Source organism: Solanum dulcamara, chromosome 11 (assembly GCF_947179165.1).
Source record: "Solanum dulcamara chromosome 11, daSolDulc1.2, whole genome shotgun sequence".
Lineage (NCBI taxonomy): Eukaryota > Viridiplantae > Streptophyta > Magnoliopsida > Solanales > Solanaceae > Solanum > Solanum dulcamara.
The window spans coordinates 53862365-53884649 of record NC_077247.1 but is presented as its reverse complement, the minus strand read 5'-3'; the positions used below and the strand labels follow the sequence as shown (position 1 = coordinate 53884649).

At 31.6% G+C, this 22285-nt stretch overlaps 3 protein-coding genes across 3 annotated transcripts; 1 reads left to right on the top strand and 2 right to left on the bottom strand.

The window, feature by feature from the left end:
* Nucleotides 1-8546: 8546 nt before the first annotated feature.
* On the bottom strand, nt 8547-11197 carry LOC129874418 (probable methyltransferase TCM_000336). Its single transcript, XM_055949706.1, has 4 exons — nt 11036-11197; nt 10387-10809; nt 9401-9673; nt 8547-8982 (listed from the first exon to the last, which is right to left on the bottom strand). The coding sequence occupies exons 1-4, from the start codon at nt 11165-11167 to the stop codon at nt 8650-8652; spliced, it is 1161 nt and encodes a 386-aa protein (XP_055805681.1). The 5' UTR covers nt 11168-11197; the 3' UTR covers nt 8547-8649.
* Nucleotides 11198-15574: 4377 nt separating this feature from the next.
* Nucleotides 15575-16838, top strand: LOC129873428 (heavy metal-associated isoprenylated plant protein 43-like). Its single transcript, XM_055948524.1, has 2 exons — nt 15575-15849; nt 16495-16838. The coding sequence occupies exons 1-2, from the start codon at nt 15765-15767 to the stop codon at nt 16827-16829; spliced, it is 420 nt and encodes a 139-aa protein (XP_055804499.1). The 5' UTR covers nt 15575-15764; the 3' UTR covers nt 16830-16838.
* A 77-nt stretch (nt 16839-16915) lies between these two features.
* Nucleotides 16916-20457, bottom strand: LOC129873427 (3beta,22alpha-dihydroxysteroid 3-dehydrogenase-like). Its single transcript, XM_055948523.1, has 9 exons — nt 20120-20457; nt 19434-19758; nt 18774-18923; nt 18383-18634; nt 18025-18111; nt 17811-17889; nt 17523-17629; nt 17301-17419; nt 16916-17214 (listed from the first exon to the last, which is right to left on the bottom strand). The coding sequence occupies exons 1-9, from the start codon at nt 20365-20367 to the stop codon at nt 17112-17114; spliced, it is 1470 nt and encodes a 489-aa protein (XP_055804498.1). The 5' UTR covers nt 20368-20457; the 3' UTR covers nt 16916-17111.
* Between the last annotated feature and the right edge of the window lie 1828 nt (nt 20458-22285).

Here is a 22285-nt window from a genome sequence, read left to right as displayed (position 1 = left end):
GCTCCTTAGCTATAATTTGCATATTTATGAGTTGTAGCTATAGTTTAAGCTGTCTCGATTGTATAATTCGTAGGTTTGTATAATTTGTGAGTTTGTATAATTCGCGGATAATTGAGTTATTTTTATATAAACTCGAAATAACGAATTTATACAAACACAAACATCTAAACTTTAAACAATTATAAAAATTATAATATATAAAATTACGCATGTATTTGGGGAAAAAGATACATAGGAGAGTGGTGAGCGAGATGAGTTAAAATTGCTTATGTATCTCACATACATGCGCATACTCTTGAATACAGTATATTTAGAACAAGCATCTAATTTTGACCCAATATATTTCGAGATTCATGTATCTGGACATACCAAAATATGATAAGATTCCTAATAGTATAAACTAGAATAAATTTAAATGATTAACTCCTGAACTAGTGGATTTCTGTAAGTTTCCCATAATACAATGGCTAACTTTATTCATCTCAAAAAAAATTGTAAGTTGTTAAAGAACAAGGGGTGCAAGTGGTTGTCCACTTGAATTTTTTTTTTTTTTTTACGTGGGGCCCACTACAAGTTGCTCATTTGTTCTTTTATCTTATGACTAAAAATTGTCTATTTTGCAATGAAATGAAAAACAGAGAAACACACAGTGACACGGCTTTCTCAATTCTTCTGCTCCTCTCTCTTTCTCTTATTCTCACCTTATTTTGCTAAGTTAATTTACTTTATAACACGTTATTAGTACGATACTCTAATTTTTTTTCCATAAAATTAACTTCTATATCAGGTATATCTACTGAATAAATTTAATTTTAGTTATCTTTGTTATTTTTAAATTAATTTTCATCATATCAATCTTGTCAAAATTGGAGTTTGTGGCACTTGATATTTCTGGTAAAATTATTTGTCATGGATACTTGATGCTGAAATCCACCTTACCGCTAAGGGTCTTGGTGATGCTATAATCGAAGGAAATAAAGAATCAAGTCAGGATAAAGCGAAGGCTATGATTTTCCTTCGTCATCATCTAGATGAAAGTCTGAAGGTTGAATACTTGACAATGAAAGATCCACTTGAATTGTGAAAAGATTTAAAAGGAAAGTATGACCATGTTAAGGCAACTGTAATTGAGTATAATTCTGTTGTATTTAGAATAACTTCCCAATTAAAATTATGTGGAGAACTATAAATGATGAGGACATGTTGGAAAAGACACTAACTACTTTCTATGCCTCTAATGTGATATTACAACAACAATACCTCTGAATTGATCTCATGCCTTATGGTAGCTGATCAACATAATGCTCTTTTAATGAACAATCATAAAGTCTTTCCCACTGAAACTGCTCCATTACCGAAAGCAAATATGGTAGAAGAACATGATCAGTCTAAAAGAAGATAAAATAAAAATCAAGGTTACAATAATTTGTGTGGACGTGGCAATGACAGAAGATAATATAATAATGGTCGTAGTGATGGTCAACATAAAAGGGAGAACAATATAAGTTCTCAAAGTGGTCATTCAAGAAGTAACTGCCATCGTTGTGGCATTAAAGGCCACTGGAAAAATGAATGTCGGACGTCTGAGCATTTTATAAGGCTTTATCAAAAAAAATTCAAAAGAAAGACAAATAAAGATGGTGCCTCTTTTTCTAATGTTCGGATAGAGTCACACTTAGCATTTCAAAATAATGTTGAGGCAAGACTTTCGCATAATGATATTATTGAAGCAAATCTGGTTTTGAAAGATGACGATATTAATGACCTCAATGATATTACTCATTTGGAGGTTGAAGACTTTTTTAGAGATTATAATTGATGTTTAGTTTCATTGTATGATTTACAATATGTTGTCGTTTTATGTACTTTTGATTATTATCTTTTTATGTTTATCTATTTAAAAGAAAAAAAGACTTATGTCTTTCTAGCAATATTGTTACTTATTTTATCTCTTATAATATATTTTTATTTAATAAATATAAATAAATTTTTCAGTCTTCAATTGGATCCAAGATAAGTAATGGAATATGTGCCTTTTGGATAGTGCCACAACTCATACGTTATTAAAAAAAAGAAATATTTCTGTCATTTGATTATGAAAAAGGCATATGTCAATATAATATCTGATAATACAAAATTAATTGAAGGACTGGAAGAGCGGCCTTATTACTACTTAGAGGAACAATATTGTTAATTGATAATGCATTATATTAAAATAAGTTTCAAAGAAACTTGTTAAGTTTCAAGGTTATTCGCCAAAATGGCTATCATATTGAGACGGCGAATGAAGGAAATTTTGAATATCTTTATATTATTACAATAAATACGGAGAAGAAAATTGGGCACAAAAAATTATCTGCACTTTCTTCTGGATTGTACCATATAAATATTGGTACTGTCGAATCACATGCCATAGTAAACAAAAGGTTTACCGATTCTAATGATTTTATCATTTGGCATGATCAGTTGGGTCATCCCGGTTATAATATGATGCGCAGAATTATTCAGAATTCACATGGACACACTTTGAAGAATTACAAAATTCTTCAACCTAAGAAATTCTCTTATGTTTCTTGTTCCTAAGAAAAACTGATTATTAAACCATCAGCAACAAAGTTTGGGATTGAATTTCCTGCGTTTTTAGAATGTATACCAAGTGATATATGTGGGCCAATTCACCCTTCATGTAGACTATTTAAATATTACATGGTTTTGATAGATGCATCTACAAGATAGCCATATGTGTGCTTATTATCGACTCACAACATGGCTTTTTCGAGATTGTTAGCTCAAATTATAAGGTTAAGAGCACAATTTCCAGATTATGCAATAAAGACAATTCGTCTTGATAATACTGGTGAATTTACATCTCAATCCTTTAATGATTATTATATGTCGGTTGGAATAAAAGTTAAGCATCCGATCGCTAATTTTCATACTCAAAATGGTCTAGCAGAATCATTGATCAAACGCCTTCAATTGATAGCTAGACCATTGCAAATGAGGATAAAACTTCCTCTTTTGATATGGGGGTATGTTATTTTGCATGCAGCAGGACTTGTGCGCATAAGACCGACAATTTTTTATGAATTTTCCCTATTATAGTTGGATATTGGAAGGGAGCCAAATATATCCATCTTAGAATATTTGGGTGTGCGATATATGTTCCAATTGCTCCATCGTACCGCAAAAGATGGATCCCCAAAGAAGATTGGGAATATATGTTGGGTAAGAATCTCTTTCTATTACAAAATATTTGGAACCTATGACTGGAGATTTATTTACGGCAAGATTCGTTGATTGTCGTTTTAATAAATCAGTATACCCAATATTAGGGGGAGAACATAAGAAATTGTAAAATGAGAAAGATTGAAATTCATTATCACTATCTCATTTAGATCCTTGAACAAATCAATGTGAGCAAGAAGTTCAAAAAATAATTTATTTGCAGAATATTGCAAATCAATTGCCGGATACATTAACTAACCTTCCACGAATTACTAAATCTCATATCCCCGCTGCAAATGCTAAAGTTTGAGTTGGTGTCCCTGTCGGACAACTTGTTCAGACAAATGAGTTTAGGCCACGCTTAAAACATGGAAGACCAATTGACTCCAAAGATAAAACTCCTAGAAAAAAAATAATTGAATAAGATAATCATAATTTGGGGGTAATTGCTCAAGAAAAGCCCAGAGACACAATAAATGGTGATACCACCGAGGAGGTCCAAGTACCTGAAAATAATGAGAATGAAAAAATCTCAATAAGTTATGTCTCGACAGAAATACGGTGGAACCGAAATTATATTGTGGTCAATAATATTTTTGGTTATAATATTGCTATTGAAATAATGCAACATCATAAGGATCTTGAACCAAAATATGTCGATGAATGTAGACTGAGAAAATGATTGGCCAAAATGAAAGAATGCAATTCGAGCAGAGTTAACTCCACTTGAAAAATGTGAAGTTTTTGTATTCTTAATCTGAACACCTGAAGGTGTCAAGCCCATAGGGTACAAATGGATTTTCGTAAGATATGAAGCACGACTTGTAACCCAAGGTTTTTCACAAAGGTCTGACATTGACTATATGGAAATATATTCCACTGTGGTGAATGCAATTGCCTTCAGGTATCTAATGAATTTGGCAGTTCATTAAAAGCATAAAATGCACCTAATGGACGTGGTAACTGCCTATTTATATGATTTATTGAACCACAACATTTTTATGAAAATTTTTGAAGGGCTCAAAATTCCTCACGCATACAAGGATTCTCAAAAAACTTGCTCAATAAAGCATCAGAAATCTTTATACGGGTTGAAACAATCAAAAAAATATGGTACAATCATCTTAGCGAATATTTACTAAAAGAAGGATATAAAAATAATTTAATTTGGCCTTGTGTCTTTATGAAAAGGTCTAGATCTGAATTTGTCATAATAGAAGTATATGTTGATAATTTGAATATTATTGGAACTTTGGAAGAACTTTCAAAGGTAGTAAAATGTCTGAAAAAGGAGTTTTGAAATGAAAGAACTCGAAAAGATAAAATTTTATCTTGATCTACAAATTGAATATTTTACAAATGGAATATTTGTACATCAATCAACATATAGTGAAAATATTTTAAAGGGGTTTTATATGGATAAAACACGTCAATTGAGTACCTCAATGGTTGTGAGATCTCTTAATATTAATACAGATCCGTTTTGACCTCATGAAAATGATGAAAAGCTTATTGGTGCTGAAATACCATATCTTGGTGCGATTGGTGCATTAATGTATCTTGCCAACAAATCTAAATCAGATATAGCTCTCTCTGTAAGCTTGTTATCAAGATTTACTTCTTCTCCATTATGAAGACACTGGAATGGAATTAAGCATATATTCTAATACCTCCTAGGGACCATTGATATGAGATTATTTTTACTCATATGAATCCACGTTATAATTGGTTATGCAGATGCGGGGTATTTGTCTGATTCCCATAAAGGCCGATCGCAGACAGACTATTTATTTACATATGGTGGTACAACTATATCACGGCGTTCAAAAAATCAAAGTATGGTTGCCGCTTCCTTAAATCATGCAGAAATAATAGTCATCCATGAAGCAAGTCGAGAATGCATTTGGTTAAGATCAATAACTCAACACTTTCGAGAAACATGTGGCTTTTCTTTGAAAAGAGACGGTCCAACAATATTGTATGAAGACAATGTTGCATGTATAGCTTAACTGAAGGGAGAATACATCAAAGGAAACAGAACAAAACATATTTCACCAAAATTCTTTTTTAGTCATCATCTTCAAAAAAAGGGTGAAATAGATGTACAAAAATTTGCTCAAGTGATAATTTAATAAATATGTTTACCAAGGCATTGCCGACTTCAACCTTTGATAAAATGAGATACGAAATTAGAATGCATTGTCTCCAAAATATCAAATGAAGTTTTCATCAGGGGGAGTAAAATATGCGTTGTACTCTTTTTTCCTTAACCAAGGTTTTGTCCCATTAGATTTTTCCTGATAAGATTTTTAATGAGGCAGCACTTAAAGCGTATTACCAGAAGTTGTATACTCTTTTTTCTTCATTAGACCTTCTCCTACTGGATTTTCCTAGTAAGGTTTTAACGAGGCACAACATCGATGGTGTTCACAATAACTATGTATATTATTTATTGTAAAGTTTTTAATAAGGCACATTTCACGTAGACATCCAAGGGGGGGTGTTAAAGAACAAGTAGTGCAAGTGGTTGTTCACTTGAATTGTTTTTTTCTTTATGTGGGCCCACTGCAAGTTGCCCATTTGTTTTCTTATCTTATGGCTATAAATTGGCCATTTTGCAATGACATGAAAAATAGAGAAACCCACAGTGACATGGCTTTCTCAATTCTTTTGTTTCTTTTTCTTTCTCTTATTCTCATCTTATTTTGCTAAGTTAATTTACTTTATAACATAAGTAATACTTCACAATAAACACTCTGTACTGTTACCTGGTCCACTCATTTGGGCTTTAGCATATGTTGACAATTGGGCTACAGAAAAACAAAAGAGTAAGACTCGATGAGCCCAGCAGGAAAAAAAAAAGGAAACTTTCAAAAATAGCCAGACTTGAAACATAATAAGGTAAACATAGCTAATGTTTGTTAATTACATAACGTAGCTATAGTTTGAGTAGCTATCCAGGTCACAATTTGTATATCTCACGTGACTATTAAATATTTATACAAATAGGACTCTCAATTTAATTAATGATAGACGTGATAATTTTGAAAATATTCCATGAATCATGCATAATCCCATGAATCAAGGAAAAAAATTCATGAATCAAAGAAAAAATCCCATGAATCAATAATGGTAATTATATTAATTTTTTTTTAAATGACACAAAAATCAGATTGAATTGTATTTGTATCGATTAATTTCTGTTTGTATTTTTGTGCTTGAAAATTACACTAAGCTCTGATTGATTTTTTTTTCTTTTCTGCATAATATGAAGATATAATTGAATTGTATTTATTTCAAATTATATTTGTATCCCTGGAGTTATGAATATACAATTTAGTGATTTATATTTGTATAATTTGTACAATTAATAAAAAAAACAAATATACCATTTAAATTTGTTGATTTAGGGGTTAAATTTTGCTTTTGGTGTGATTTATATTGGTATACGTTGAATTTTTTGATATATAAAAGCAATTAAAATTGTATTTCGGCATTTCTATATATCACACACAAATGTGAAATATTGAAGGAAAAACAAATCACAAAAATATATAAAACAAATTATACAAATACCTCAATAATACTGAAATTATACAAGTAATAGTTGAAACGTATACTTGTTGACAATATACGAATACAAAAGAAGTAATTGTATACAAATTGTTGAAAATATACAAATAAGGTCTAAAAGTATTAAAAAAAAATTACAATAAAATTGATATGCTAAATCCATAGAATCGTATACAACATAATGTGAAATGTATTGATGGAAATACAAATCACAAAAAATATACAAAATAAATTATACAAAATTCCTCAATTTCTTCACCACCATATTAGTCGATTGACCGAGATTATTCATTTTCTTCTTCTTCGGATAATTAAGAACATGCATAAGTTGAAAAATCATCCAATTTTAAGACCATGCATGAGTTATTGCATCTTCACTGGGTCATTCCGGCACTTTTATCCAATTTTGTGGATTTATATGTATACCTTTAGTGATTCTCTGGAAAGGTGTTTGTTCATCCATGACTTTGATTGTATCTAATGAGAAAACCAAAAAATCAAAAAAATCAGGAAGCACAATTTGAGAGAGAAAGAGGAAAATTTAAATTTTGAATTTTGATTGTGTTGAGTGAATTAAGGAGGAAAAAAGTAAAAAAATTATGGAGAGAGAGAAAGTAATTGCTATATAGAAAATAATGGAGTCGCAGATGCTCTTGCGAAGCATTCCACCACTCTTCAAGAAGATAAAATTTTCCTACACAAAGAAGACTTTCCTAAGGAGGCTATTGGCCCCATTAGAATGGATAAGATGCAGCTTCCATCCTTTCGAAAACGAGCAAAGAAGCATTCTTCTTGGTGCTAAGAGCCCCCATAATTCTCCTACTTTTGTAGATGTCAGTATGTTTAGGCTAAATCTAGCTACTGGTTACTTCTATGTTTATCTAGGTTTATAGCACTTCCATGTGTTAGAACTCTTACTCTTATTAGGCAAGATCTCTTAGGAGTATTAACTCCACTGTATGCTCTCTTTTTGTGTCTGGAGGTTAGGTTGCCATGTCCCCCTCTAGTAATTTTTTTTTTTTAAAAAGAGAGAAAGTAATTTGTATAAAAGGAAAAAAAAAGCCAAGAGAGAGTTATAATTGTATACAAATTGATGGAGTGGAGACCATAGCCATCTGGTTGAAATATTAGCTACGAAACATAATTAATTATAGCTATAGTTGTGTTAAATAATTACTCGTATGATGTTTATTTAGTTAGTTATAAAATTTTCCAGAAAAAAATGGGTTATCAGATTAACCGAAAAGTTGTGCTACTGATATTATGTTGAATGATACTAATAGAGAGATTTGGCTTCATTATTTGGAAGTGGAACTTGCAAAATTCCATAGCTAGCTAGCTCTACGGAATTGGCCCCACGGTAGATGTGGTGTATGGGAGGATGATCTATTGTCGTGACTGTCGATAATAGAGCAGCTAATTAATATCTGTGAATAACAATTCTAAGTACGGTTAAGGGATAGAGATTCTTAGTGAAAGTCCATTTCAATTCCTAATTATATGTGAATGTGAACCTCTGATATAAATAGCACCTAAGTACTCGGCCTTCAAGTATTAGGAATTTGTGCATCAAATGCCTATTACTATCATAAATGATCAACATAAAACCTTAAAAGATCTGGAGAAATTCATTATAAATCCTCTTTTAAGATCTACAATAATTTTAGATTATCAATCTTTTAAACATATACTTACCACTAACAAAATACTGATAGACTTTCGGCATATATTCTTCGTGCACCTGATTGGAGGGTAATTCAAATCATCAATTAATTACAGAGATATACTAGCTAGAAGTACAAATTAAACAAATTATCACAACGATTTAGATTATATACATAAATTTGATTATGGTTTTCGAAGAAGGAGAAGGAAAGTAATAGGCCTAATTTCCTCTTTCGCCATTTCTTCATCCACCAATCTACCATATTCCTTAAATAACCCTTCTATAATTGCTTCTCCAAAATGGTGAGCCACCATTGATTCTTGGATTGACCTAACTGTCATAGCCACCATTGTCCCATAGCTAATGCCTTTTCCAATTGTTTTCTCTATTTCAAACATTTCAAGCCTCTCCACTTCAAAACACCCGTTTTCCCTTGCTACTTCTTCTATTTCTTCCTTGCATGGTGCATAAAAATGTACTTCATAAGAATCAAGCTTTTCCTTTTCCACTTTTCCCTGTAAGAATAATTACAAATTAATAATTAGAATATTCCAAAAGGTAGAATCACTAGCAAAAAAAGGTTTGTATTGCTTATGAAATTTGTCTCCAATCAGTTGCTAAAGAGGTTGTAACTAACATGATTTTCTAATAATCTATCATTAAACAAGACTAGCAGCAGAAGTTGTATGTCGCTAATTCCTTCTTCTTCTTTTTTCTGTAGTGATATATACACTAACGTACGTATTACACTCTTAAATTTAACACTACACACTATATAGTGCGCGACAATAAAGAGCGATGCATAATTTATTGATTATATCGCCAAAGTATATATGAGCATTTTAATGTATTGTCACATCAGGCTAATTCTTCGCTCATCAAAACTAGATATAACAGTAAAGCATAAATCAATTACTAATCAGCGAGAATTACCTTGCTAATTAAATTTGTTAATGCTTGATAGAGGATTTTCCAAAAGAAAGCATTTCCTCTGTCAACATGATTAAAACCTTCTCTTCCTAATAAAATCAGCACCATTTTTCCTCCACTAACCAGCTCTTCCGACCGCGATAGAAGGAACAATGAGAAATCTTCCTTAAACTGGTCAAAATAAACTTTCGAAACCTCACAAGGACTACGTTCAGATATGTATATGCTATTTTTGTTTAAGGAATTCCCCTGTTCATCGTACAGTCCTCGTGGAACCTAAGACAACAACAACAAAAATGAGCGTAAAGAAATAGTTATATATTCAGGTAAATGACAATGTAATTATATCAGGTAAATTAATTTCATTACCGTGATTGATAACCTTGAATAATAGTATGTCGAGTTGTTTTGGAACAATTTTCTGTATGATTTTTTTTTTAAAAATATTGAATAGACATATTTATTCGTGAAAGAGAATGATTCTTTTGGAAAGTGTATTCTCAACTTCTTTGTATAAAGTAGCTACATAGTGGCTGACTGGCTGTATATGTTGAATTGTCTTGTCCGTAAGTCCCTAAATAATAATATACGGACAATATTTTTTCTTCAACTATAGTCATTTTTATATCTCAAAGTCCTTTCCTTCCATTTTTCATAGTAAAACTGGCATGTTGTATCATTACTGTATCAAAAATAATTTTTAGCGATAATTAATTAATAATAACAGCTTAATTATTATTAAATACATTTTTTAGAGGCAATTAACACTGTAGGTAAAAGTTTATAAAGCCTATAATAATAATAAAATTAATGACAATTAATTAATGTCGATAACAATTATAATATTTTTTTATTAATGTGTATATAACTTTTTGTTGTAGGGAATGTTAATAATTATACTAACAGTTTTAAACTTTATACCCTGAAATTAAAAAATGATAAACCAAATGGAGTGTGTATTACTATTAAATTGAAGTGAAGATACTAACCTTGGAAAGCCAGTGCAAACTATAAGAGGAATAGATAAAGTGCAAGCAATGATTTGGAAAAAGTCTTCCATAAAATGAGCCAGGATAAGCAGCTACATATATATTTGAAGTTCCTCTATTTTCATGATCATTTCCATCTTTCTTCTTTAACCATTGAAGAAATTCAGGCAAGGCCTGGAAGATTGCGTTGAAATCGTTCGTCGGAAGGTCGTTCAGAAATACCCTAAACTCCGGTGCTGGTTGCTTTAGCTTATTCCGGCTGGTACCGTCGATTTTATCCAGGATGTCTTTAATGTTTGACAACGTATTAGGTCCTGAGGAACAACCTAAATCAGCTATGCCTATGCTTTTTGGCTTTGTTGCTAAATAAACTTCTTCAACTGTCTCTAGAGTTATATGCTTCACCATTTCAGATGCCTTCTTCTGCATATACAAATACTTCATAAGTCCATATGAAAAGAGTTTAATTAACAATATTAGTAATTTTTGACCAAGTAAATATGATACTCTATCTTAAGATTTCTTAAGGGGTGTGTCACGCCCCAACAATTAACTTATATTGAACTAGAGGGAATAGTAGCACTATTACTACATTTCTGTTTAATTGATGTATAATGGGATGAGTAAAAAAAGAGAGAGAGAGAGAGACCTGAAGTGAAGAATTTCTGAAATAGCTAGTTTCTCCAACTCCACCTGTCATGTGGAAGACTTTCTCAACATCCATGGTGATGATGAGTATGTGAGTTTCTTCACTCTTTGCACTCAATTGTGTGTTTGCCATCCCCTTTTAAAGGAGAAATTAAAAAGGGGTTTTCTCTTGTTTTGGTGTCATCTCAAGTCTATCAAAAGTAGTTGTCAAAATAATTATCAAGAGTGGAGGAAAAAAACTATTCCTATTTAGCACTTTTTCCTTTTTAACACACAAATTTCTAAGGTTTATTTCCGAAAAATTTATTAAAAAAATTATTCTTTTTAAAATTGAATTTTGAGATTTATTTCAGATTAAAAAATTTTAAAAAATCATTCATTTTAAAATTAATTTTTTAAAATTTTGTGTCAAATCAAACACTGTTACATGATTTAACAAAATTTGAGACGGAGAAAGTACTTAGAAACAGTATTAAGTTTTTCTTTCTTCGAGAACTTGTGTAACATACCCCATGATTTAACAAAATTCGTGTACTCTTAAGCTAAAATCAATCAAGAATCACAATTTGACATTCAACCAATAAATATGTTTTATTTGATCAAAATATCTACGGCATTATTTTATCCTTGGTATTTTTTCAACGAAAAAATGTTCAATATATGCCTCAACCTTGTCATTTAGAATTGATTTATTCCTCCTTATTAATGTAACTCATATATGCTGCTATTGTTACACAAATGACTCACATATACTCTTTTCTTCTAACGGAGGTGAAAAAATTAATTTTAAATTTATTTTTTACCATTTTTTATTAAAAAAACAATAGTATATTTGATCTTTCTCATACATAATTTATTTTTTTGACTTTTTAATTCTACGACTAATTTGAATATATTATTTTGATGGTCAAATTTATTTTTCCCACTACTTTATTGTAAAATTTACTATACATGCTCAATTGTTTTTATAGATACAAAAACTAATCACAATATAGCAGCACGAAAATAGTTTTAAATTACAATATGCCTGCAAAAAAATAGCTTTATATTTTTTCTAATTTTTTTTCTCTTTTTTCTATTCACACTTTTTTTTTATTTTTCTTATGTTTACACCAAAGAAAGAAAAAATAAAAATAAAATAAGAATTAGAAATTCAAATAATGATAATCAAAGAAGTCAAAAAATAATTAATGCATGAAAAATATTATATATACCCCGAAACTTTGCTAAAAAAAATCCACATGTATAAGTATATGTATTTTTTATTATATTTTTACTTTCTCAAAAAAAAATACCCTATACATGAATTTACTTTAAAATTAAAAAAAAATCACTTCCTTAAGATGAAAAGGGCATATGTGAGTTATTTTTGTAATTATGAAAATATATGTGAACAACTTTTGCGATAGTGGAGGTATATGTAAGTCATTTATATAATGATAAGGATATATATGAATCACTTTCATAAGGAAAATATATCAACCTTTAATAACAAAATTGAGGGATATATCTATTCCATTTTCAATTTGTCAAACAATACTGCAGACTCCCTCCCATTCAACCACATTCATTCTTTTTCGTTATAAGACTACTTTAAATTTATATATTATTTTGTCAATAATTTGAATGATATTTCAGTTATTATAATATGAATTTTACAAAACACGTAACTATTTATAACATCATCAATAATTTTACATTCTTTTTCAACACTTGATATTATTTAATTACTTTTAATCAGTTTAAGCCAAATAAATTCTAAATATATTTAAATTACTGAAATTTTAGTGATATTCGATGGCATTGATAAGGCTTTAATTTGAACAACCGAATTCAGCTAAAGTTCAACCGAAACCCTGAAATTTGAAGAACATTTTTTCCCTTTTAGACTATTTTGTGTTTTGTTGTTATATGACTTTTGCTTGTATTACATCATGTCCAAAACACTTGTCAAAAGGGTTTACAAATTCCAATTCCAAGTACTCTATGAAGGACCAATTAGGATTAAAGCCTTCTTTTTCTATCGCACTTAACTTTTCATATGGTTGAATGGAGGACCACGAATTACATCATGGACGCTGGCCAAACGAATCTTACGTTTTTAAAAAAATAATAATAATAATAAAATAGGCTAGGAAAGAAAAATGAGGAAGGGAATTGAAAAATCATCCTCATAACAACATAAAATTCAATAACTAACAAACTAAGCTACTAAGATTTTTCATGACCTTAAGTATTTTAGTTTTTCTTTGCGTGAAGTTACCAACTATAGATCAGAATCCAACTGTCTACCACTTTGCCATATATACTCTTTTCCCTCCTATCTTTAGGTTCCACTATGTACTCTTTTGGCTCAGATTGCAAGAACAAATTTAGTGACAAGTTGAATCACTACTTTTGCTTTATGGCCAGTTCATTACTCATCTGATGATGAAGAAAGAAAATTAGATAGATTCCCTCCTGCACTTTGATTTGTCCACTTTATACTTTGTACATTTTTTAAATAATAATAATTATCATGAGTAGTTAACATAATAAATTGATATATAATTTTAGGTCCTGAAAAATAATTTGGAGGATAAGCATAATTAATGTTAAGAATAAAAGATGTAAAAAAATATTGTATGTTCCAAACACGTAACAAATAAAAGTAGAAAAAAAAATTGATATAGTAAACTAGTAAAAGTGAGTTAACGGAGGGAATAGAAGAACGAACGTCGCTTATTAACCCCCAAAAATGATGCAACTGATTGTTCGGTAAACATCTCTAATAGTAAATTAGTGCAAGATAATGCAACCCATCATTCCATGAAGGGTGGCCCGTTCCTTGCCTTATTTGCGCATTGTTTGACTCTGAGCAGATTAAATGGGCAATAAAGCGTAGTGTTATGGCTGTGTGGAGTGCGTTTCTCATCATGTTGCGCGCTTTAGTGTTTTCTGCCATGGACATTTGATTTGACACTCAACTCACCACAACTCTTGTTTGGCTTGTCAAATCAATTTGTTCCATATGCAGTATTCAGTGGAGGGATATCCGACCATATGCTGAAATCACTGGCATTTCTACACGTGTCATTTGAGGGATTATAAATAGGAAAAAAATATTGCATCTTTGAATTGGGGTGGCTGGGTGGGTGGGAGCATGATAGAATTTGCGTTGCGAGTTTTAGAAGCACGCGTTTGGACCTAATATTGCTTGCTTCGCCTTTTTGCTCCGAATAATGTAAAATCTCTCATGTATTCCTAGGCTCATTAATTACCTTTATAAAAAGGCAATCATAATTAGAGAAATCATATTTTTTTTGGTTATCTACAAGCACGCACTTGATAATGCGGTGGTCATGATTAGTCCTAATTCTGGTGCAGAGTACTATGTTCTATAGTAGCAATGGATGTGAATGGAAAATTATTCAGAAGTTTGAGAAATTGTTATTTGAGTTCTGAGTTATGGCCAAAATAACTACTCTTTGAATATAATAAACTTCATGATTTTGAAAAGAAAAAAAACTAGAATTAATAATAAAAATAAATTAAAAATTAAGTGATAAATTATATTTTGATTTTTTAAAATTGGACAAATAAAAGTGAATAAGAGGTAATAGTATATAATAGGGTACTGATTAGGAAGGAAAAAAAATTAAATAAGCTAAGAAAAGAAAGTGATCCACCAAAGATACTTATGAAAAGATAGTCTTTCATCTTTTTTTTTTATCAGTCCTTGGAGGGAAGGCCCCCCTTCTCTTTCAGGCTTTTGCTTATCCCCACATAGTGCATTTAGTAATCATGAAGTTTGCTTCTTGCCATAGAATTCGCTTGAGCCTAAAATTTAGGCTCAATAGTCCGCGCCACCCATACTACTACTATATTACCCAATTAAAACTTCTTAAATCCCCTCACTACAAGTTGTTGGTAGAACATATATGGATCAATTAGAATAAGGTTTATGAGATGCAATGTGCATGGCTCTTTACAATCAAATTCAAACGTATATGGGCGGTTTGTTAATATGATGTCTAGAACTAAGATTGTCCGGGGTCTCCATTCTCCGAAAGTGACAATTTCCCACATAAGCATAAGCTTGCGAATAGTTTATCACTTTACATAATTTTTTAAATCGGTCTATACTTGTATCAATCGGGTGTCATCACAAGATGTTGGTATTATTCATACTATAGAACTGATATCTCGTGAAATTGTGGCCCAAAGTGAAGTACTCACAAAGGATGAACTGACCTTCATGGTGAAATTTCTTGCCGTAAGCTTTGTCATCTTAATTCTTTATTTTTCTCACTATTCATTTACCTCCGCACCAAAAAAAAATTAACAAAGAAAATAATTTTGGTTGTTGAGTTCAACATATGACACATGACTTGGATCCAATCTAAGTTCGTATTGTTACATTAGATGATAGAACATTCGAGAAGAAACATCAAGTCAATATACAAAGGGGGGGGGGGGGGGTTGAGAAAATGAAAAAATGGAGTAGAAAAGATCAAACGTTGAAAATAATTAAAATAAGTAGCATTGTTTTCTAAGACGGAAGAAGACAATTAGAAAGGAAGCATTTATTGGAGAATAAAATCAGAAGAGGCCGGTGAACAACCCAAAGGTTAATCTCTTAGTAATTGGTTGAGTTTTAGTGCTTTCTTTGAATTGACATAATCATTGTCGATTTGTTTTCTATTTAGAGATATATTCTGAAATAGATCCAAAAATAAACCTGCTTGCTAATGGTGCAAAAGACTGTATTAAAGGTTGATGTTTCTTGTGATAAATGCAAGAAGAAGATCCTCAAAGCTGTTTCAAGCCTGCCAGGTACTGCAACTTTGTTTTGTAATCTTGATTGCCACGTGTGTATATATAAATAGCTCATAATCATAGGTACACTAATATCATCTGAGTACAATCTTCTATGTTTCAGGATTAGAATTTGATATAACATCATTTGTTGTCCGAAAATGTAAATTTGCACTCATGTTGCCTAAGATATGTAAACTATTTAGCATTATTTTAGTTGGGGATTGAGATATGGAAATCTTACTTTTTCTACTACAAAAAAAGGTACGGTGATTTTTTTTGTTTCTTATTTTCCAATCAAAGACGAGTTCATTTCAGAGCTTGAATACAAGACGTATAATTAAGGACAAACAATAATTATCATTACACTACAACTTTGGTGTGGTAAATATGCCAAATTAGATCCAATGACTTAAATGTCTAAATTAGATCGAATACTCTTTCTTAATGTCCCCAATATTGATATCATTTTACATCACAAATTTTTATTTGATTAGAATTTTCAAATATTTTGATAGTATTTATAACTATAAAATTAGGATTTTAGAGCCATTTATAACCGGACTAATTTAACTTTTACCAATTCTCATCCTTTGTCTACTTGATTTTAACTTTGTAAACTTGTAATTTATGAAACTGAAACTCTAATAATTGATATTGAAGGTGTGGAAAAAATTGAAATTGATGGAGCAAAGGGGACTTTGAGCGTAACGGGTAATGCTGACCCATACGAGGTCATTGTAAGATCAAGGAAAGCTGGGAAATTTGCTGAGGTGATCAGTATTGGACCTCCACCAGCTCCTCCAAAACCAGATGGACCAAAAAAGCCCGAAGTGAAGAAGCCTGAACAGCAAGGGCCCAAACCCCAACCCGAGGCCCAGATGTATGGGCCTCCCTTTCCCTTGATTCCCCAAGTCTACTCTTGCTGTCAGAGCCTACCACATGGCGTTCACGTGACACGTAGGGAAGAACCCACCCCACAATGCTCTATTTTGTAAGTGCACAATTTTGATAGCAGACAAGTCTATAATGTCATCAATACGGACCAATCAAATGTTATAAGTTGGAATATTAATAGTTGAAAAATTCATGATTACTCGTTTCTTTGCGTTTATTCCATTTTTTCCAATTTTGTAGCTGTGACTTTTTTTTCTTTCACATTCATACTTACGAATTATCAACTGGCAAAAGCACGGAAAAGTTGGATGACATTGTCCTATCAATTAATATGCCCCAGCTACATTTATGCACTTCTTAATGGGCCCATTTGGAGAAGTTTGCTATTCATCCTGCAACGCTGTCAAAGTGATTGGACACCCACTTCTTAATCTGGGGATATGGGCTTTTCTTTCCAAGCTACGATCTAGATCGTCAACTGTCCACCTATACAATCATGATAGTAAATGCAAGTTAATTATCATAGGAAATTTAATTGGAAAATTGTAAATTACTATTAAGGATTTACTGACTTGTATCCAGTTGTTAATCTGTGCAAAAATACCAACATGGTCACTTTAGCCATGTTAATTCCCAAGCAAGTTCGGGGTCCTGATCCAAAAGGGATGTAGCTATATGGTTTTTGTATTTCCTGAAGATGAGAAATATATGCATATTACTATTACCATGGTTAAATAGTAATGTTCATAACATTTCAACATTTCCCAAGATAAATCAGCAATAGAACTTAGTACATCGAATCTTGAAGGGTTGAACTGCATAGGGTCTTTGTATAGTGTTGGATCGTAGTGTATGCACGTTGCATCTATGTTGGCATGCCACCCTTTCTTTATTTCAAAACCTACCATAGCATAGAGAAAACTTTAGTTGTCAAATGAATCTTATTCCTATAATTTACTGCGGAACTAGAACCAACTAACAGAGGAATTCTGTTTTTCATTTTTGTAAGTTCAACCAAAAATGTTGTTTCAGTGTCGCAAAACTTTTGCAAATGTGGAGTAATGTGCTAAGAACAAACTTGCCTTCAATACTGCAGTCACTAAGTGCAACTCGAGGGAACCATAGCAGGACATTGGACATCCTCAGTGTCTCTTTCACAACCTAAGTAGAGAGGAAATAGAGTCACATCTTATCTGATTCTGGTGCAGATATAATATAGTGAAAAGCACCAAAAGTTACAGTCATAAGAGTAAAATAAATCCACAAGAATGATTATACGACGTAGTTTCTACAAACCTTTGACGCATAGGACATGCTATTGAGATCATCCATGGTAAGCAATGCTCCATTAGGCTTGCTTCTGAGTATTGAAAGTTGTTCTTCCTGTAAGTTGATGGTAGTTTTAGTAATAATACTGACCATACAATATAATGATTGAGTTTTATATGAGTAAACTTTCCAGAGTTGTGAGGGTTGTACTTGTCATCAATTTCCATAATCTCACATGTAAGCCAAAGTTTGGTTGCAGAAAAATATTTTTCTTCAACATAATGTCACCAGTTACGTCTTATTTTTAATGGGAAGATTTTGCTTTAGAAATACCAAAAGTAGGATATTTAATCTCGAATATCTTTTGTGATGTATGGATACTCACTCTGAGATTGTGTTGGGCTTCTCCATGCTCATCCAAAAACTTGACACTCCACATCATTGCAGCTGCAGTTGTTGTCTGCCCTGCAATTATCAGCGTTAACAAATTATCCACGATCTCTTCATCATCAAGCTTTTGATTGGCTGGACATGAATCCTTCTCCAGCATGGACTGTAGGAAGTCTTCATAATATTGCTTCCCATTGCGCCGAGCTGTTATCATTGCCTTAAAGGTCTCCATTAGCCTCCCACGTGCCTGCACGGAAACTGAGGATGAGCATAATCTAATAGTATAGATTAATTTCTCTTATATTAAGCGAAAAACCTTAGTTATCTACTTCTTTTTTGGAGCTGTTGCAAGCCATCATGTGCACTGCATTAGCAGTTAATCCTACCTTGATGCCTTTAAAATATCTGGTGCCCGGAATCATGAATGGGAAGGACAACATGGCATCAGAAATAGCAGTGCAGTCTTTTTCAATTTGTTCTAGCATAGAAGAATCTTTGATGCTCATCAGCATATCGCACATTGCATCAAATGTTATCTGCAGCCAAATTTCACAAAGTCAGTGTACACTTACTGCAGCATACAGCACTGCCTTAAGTTTTACACAGTGGCAGTTTGAAAGTTATTCACAATATCAGGCCAAGGTGGTCTACCTTTTCATAGAAAACTTGATATGGTAACTTAAAAAAGAAAGTAAAAAATCAGTGATAACCAGTTATATTGCATTGATTATGTAAAAATAATTTTATAATGTCTGTGTATATATAACTTAAATTCTTTTACTACTACTACATTTCTTTTGGTAATTGTATGCTTGAACTTATTGCTAATCTCCCTACAAAATGCTTAGAATCTAGTATTAGGATCACTCTTCTTTTTCTGCCTGGTTTATCTTGAAATTTTTGGATCAAAAGGCCCAGGACAATGCACTAAATCTTGTTCAAAATCACAAAAGAGAGAGAGAGACAATTTGTTCCAAGCCATAATGACCTTTGTGTTAGTACTAGTCTAGTAATGGTGCTATTGCCTGAGATTATGGACAAGTTACCTTCATGTTGAAGTCAAGCACAGTGAAACTCTTCCCTTCCTTCTGTACTTTCTTCAATCTTTCATATAACATTTTATCAAACCTCTGGACAAACTTTGACAATGAATTCATAGAGAAAGGATCAGATAGGAGGAGCCTAATCCTTTTGTGACTCTCTTGAGGAACGCATAACAAACTTTTCTTTCCCACCGCATCTGCCATCGATTTCACGTAGCCCTTGTTGAAAAGAGCAAAATCATTGGTAAAAATTGCTTTCGCACCCTCAACACTTGGAACAAACACATGTATCTTCCCGAATATTCTGGTTTTGAACCATTTCCCATGCCTGTATTAAACAACAATCAAACTACCAGAATTTGCCTACTCTACAGCTAGAGATGGCAATATGGGCAGGCCTAGTTCATCCGGACTAGCCCATGTTTATCTGTCCTAAAACAAAGCTGCACAAAATATTTAGGAATGATTTTTATGATAAAATAGAAAACTTATTATGCTGATTTATATACATTTGAGAAAATATTGAATAGAAGTCCTATGAATTTTCTCTGTTTTTAGTCATTGGAACAGTTGACCTTGTGTCATCTCAATATAAAATTAACACTAGTATGTTACTCTCAATATAGAAAAAGCAAACTGTTGGATTTCATATTGCATTGGGATTTCATATCTCAAATAGAGGTTCTTACCACTGGCGTCGGAGTCTAACAAATTCATAACAACCTTTGACACTGTTGGTAGCTGATAGAAGCGCAAAAGTTTCGCCTACTAAAGGTATTCCCAAACTCCCAGGTATGCAGTTATTTGCATCTTTAGCTCTTCTTGATACCTTTGACAAGTAAAGTACCGTAACACTTACGACAAGTATTGAAACTAGAAGAATATCATAGTATTTGCTTACTAGGAGAAGAGTGTCTTCCATTGACAGAGTAACCATATTCTGATTTGATTTGAATGTCAACCTGAAAGGACAAACTATCACTAATATATAGTAATGTACTCACTTTAAAGGGCATAATTAATGTGCATTAGGTAGAGATTAAAAGATTCAAATGTTGTATAGGACAAGATGACACAACCCTGGATCTTTTGTCTTCACTTGGTTTGCACAATGGATACGGATCTTCACTTGTTTTGCACAATGGATACGGATCTATCTTTTAAGATACTACTTGAAATAAAAGAACACGCTGACAAAAATGTAAGTTGCTTTCAATTACTTTTCTTTGTAAGCGCCACTTTACTAATTCTAGGCAAAAATTAATATATATATTTTTAAGCATACACCTATATTCTACTCTCTTTGTTTTGTTTTTTTTTAATTATCAAATTTTAACTCAGCACACCTATTAAAAAAATAATGACTGGTATAGTGAGTTTACTATTTTACCTTATTAATTGATAGAGCTTTAAATATATTTACTTACTATATTTTTCAAAGACATTAACTCAATGTTAATAATCTGAGGATATAATAGAAAAAAAATTATTCTTTCTTGAGTTGTGAAAATTGACAAGTAAAAAGAGAAATCAAATTAAGAAATATTTGACAAATAAATAAAAACAAAGGGATTATCTTCTTAATAATATTCAATTTCCAAAGACATTTATTAAATAAAGAATATTTATTGATTTTTGAATGAATTGTGATTTACGGAGGGAGTATCTAGGTAAGATGCTAAATGTGATCTCCTAGCCGGCACGGTCCATTATTATTATGAGTGACCACATAAAAGATGATATTGACAACTCGTCGTGAAATTTTGTGAACAATAATCAAACGTATACGAGGTAGCAAATACAATCTTCGAAAAAGCAAAAGCAAAATATACGCAAACCTCTTGGCCTTGGATGCTTTTTATGTGTTCAAATGAATTGTTCGAAATGGATGAACTGATCATTCTGTAAAGCCAAAGTATGGAGGAGTAACAAGGAATCTCTTGCTAGTTATATTTAAATATGGATAGTTTCAGAATTTTAAAGCAATCAATATAAAATAATGTTGCACTGGCTATCTTTAAAATTGCTAAGTCTGTAATTAAAAAAAAAATTGAAAGACGGAAGATAAAGTGGGCATTTGGCTCTGTTTCATTGATGAAATTAGAAAAAAATATTTTTTTTAAAAGTAAAAATAATATTTGAAAATTCTGAAGTTCAAATTCGAAAAAAAACAGTAATTTTTTTAAATTTTTTATGGTCAAATGCCTCCGAAATATAGCAAGAGTGATTTGGTATGTTTATATGATTGAGACATTTTATTCAAGGAATTTAGATGAAATATAGCAAAAGTGATTTGGTAGGTTAGATTACTTCATAAAATTGTACATCTCCATTTGGCATACTCGAAAGGAGGGCAGACCCTTGACATGTGACAAATGAGATGGTGCACTTATTTCGGCTGTGGTCTAATGGACATATGCTTATCCAGTTATCACTTATCACCATACTCTCTTTTGTTTTGTCTAAACTAGATTCACAAATATCCCAAATTCAATTTGAAATATTACTTTTAGAATTTGGTATGGTATTTAACTTTAACTCAAAGGGTAGAAATAGTTGAAAAAATTATTTGAGGGGTATTTAAATTGAAATGATGATTATTTTTTGATAAGACTTTAATTAAGTATTCTTTTTCAAGTGAAATGTCCACGTACAAAAGTAAAGATTTTGTAAAATAAATCGGGCAAAAATAACACTTATATCCAAAAAGGAAAAGTTATTCTTAAATATTTCATTATTTTCATCCCCTTTTTATTTTAAAATGATATAGATTTATTTTAAAATTCGCGTACTGACGTCATGCTGACGTTAGCGTCCACCCTACATGATACTGATAGTGTATCAATATACCAACG

Excerpts from the sequence above, each read along its gene's own strand:
- LOC129873427 (XM_055948523.1), bottom strand. The coding sequence starts at position 20,367 with ATGGTTACTCTGTCAATGGAAGACACTCTTCTCCTAGTAAGCAAATAC. Across the intron at positions 18,112-18,382 it reads AAGCCCAACACAATCTCAGA|GAAGAACAACTTTCAATACT; the intron begins GTGAGTATCCAT and ends ATCAACTTACAG. Across the intron at positions 17,420-17,522 it reads TCAACCCTTCAAGATTCGAT|GAAATACAAAAACCATATAG; the intron begins GTACTAAGTTCT and ends TCTCATCTTCAG.
- LOC129873428 (XM_055948524.1), top strand. The coding sequence starts at position 15,765 with ATGGTGCAAAAGACTGTATTAAAGGTTGATGTTTCTTGTGATAAATGC. Across the intron at positions 15,850-16,494 it reads AGCTGTTTCAAGCCTGCCAG|GTGTGGAAAAAATTGAAATT; the intron begins GTACTGCAACTT and ends TTGATATTGAAG.
- LOC129874418 (XM_055949706.1), bottom strand. The coding sequence starts at position 11,167 with ATGGCAAACACACAATTGAGTGCAAAGAGTGAAGAAACTCACATACTC. Across the intron at positions 9,674-10,386 it reads GTTTGCACTGGCTTTCCAAG|GTTCCACGAGGACTGTACGA; the intron begins GTTAGTATCTTC and ends TTGTTGTCTTAG. Across the intron at positions 8,983-9,400 it reads TAACAAATTTAATTAGCAAG|GGAAAAGTGGAAAAGGAAAA; the intron begins GTAATTCTCGCT and ends TTATTCTTACAG.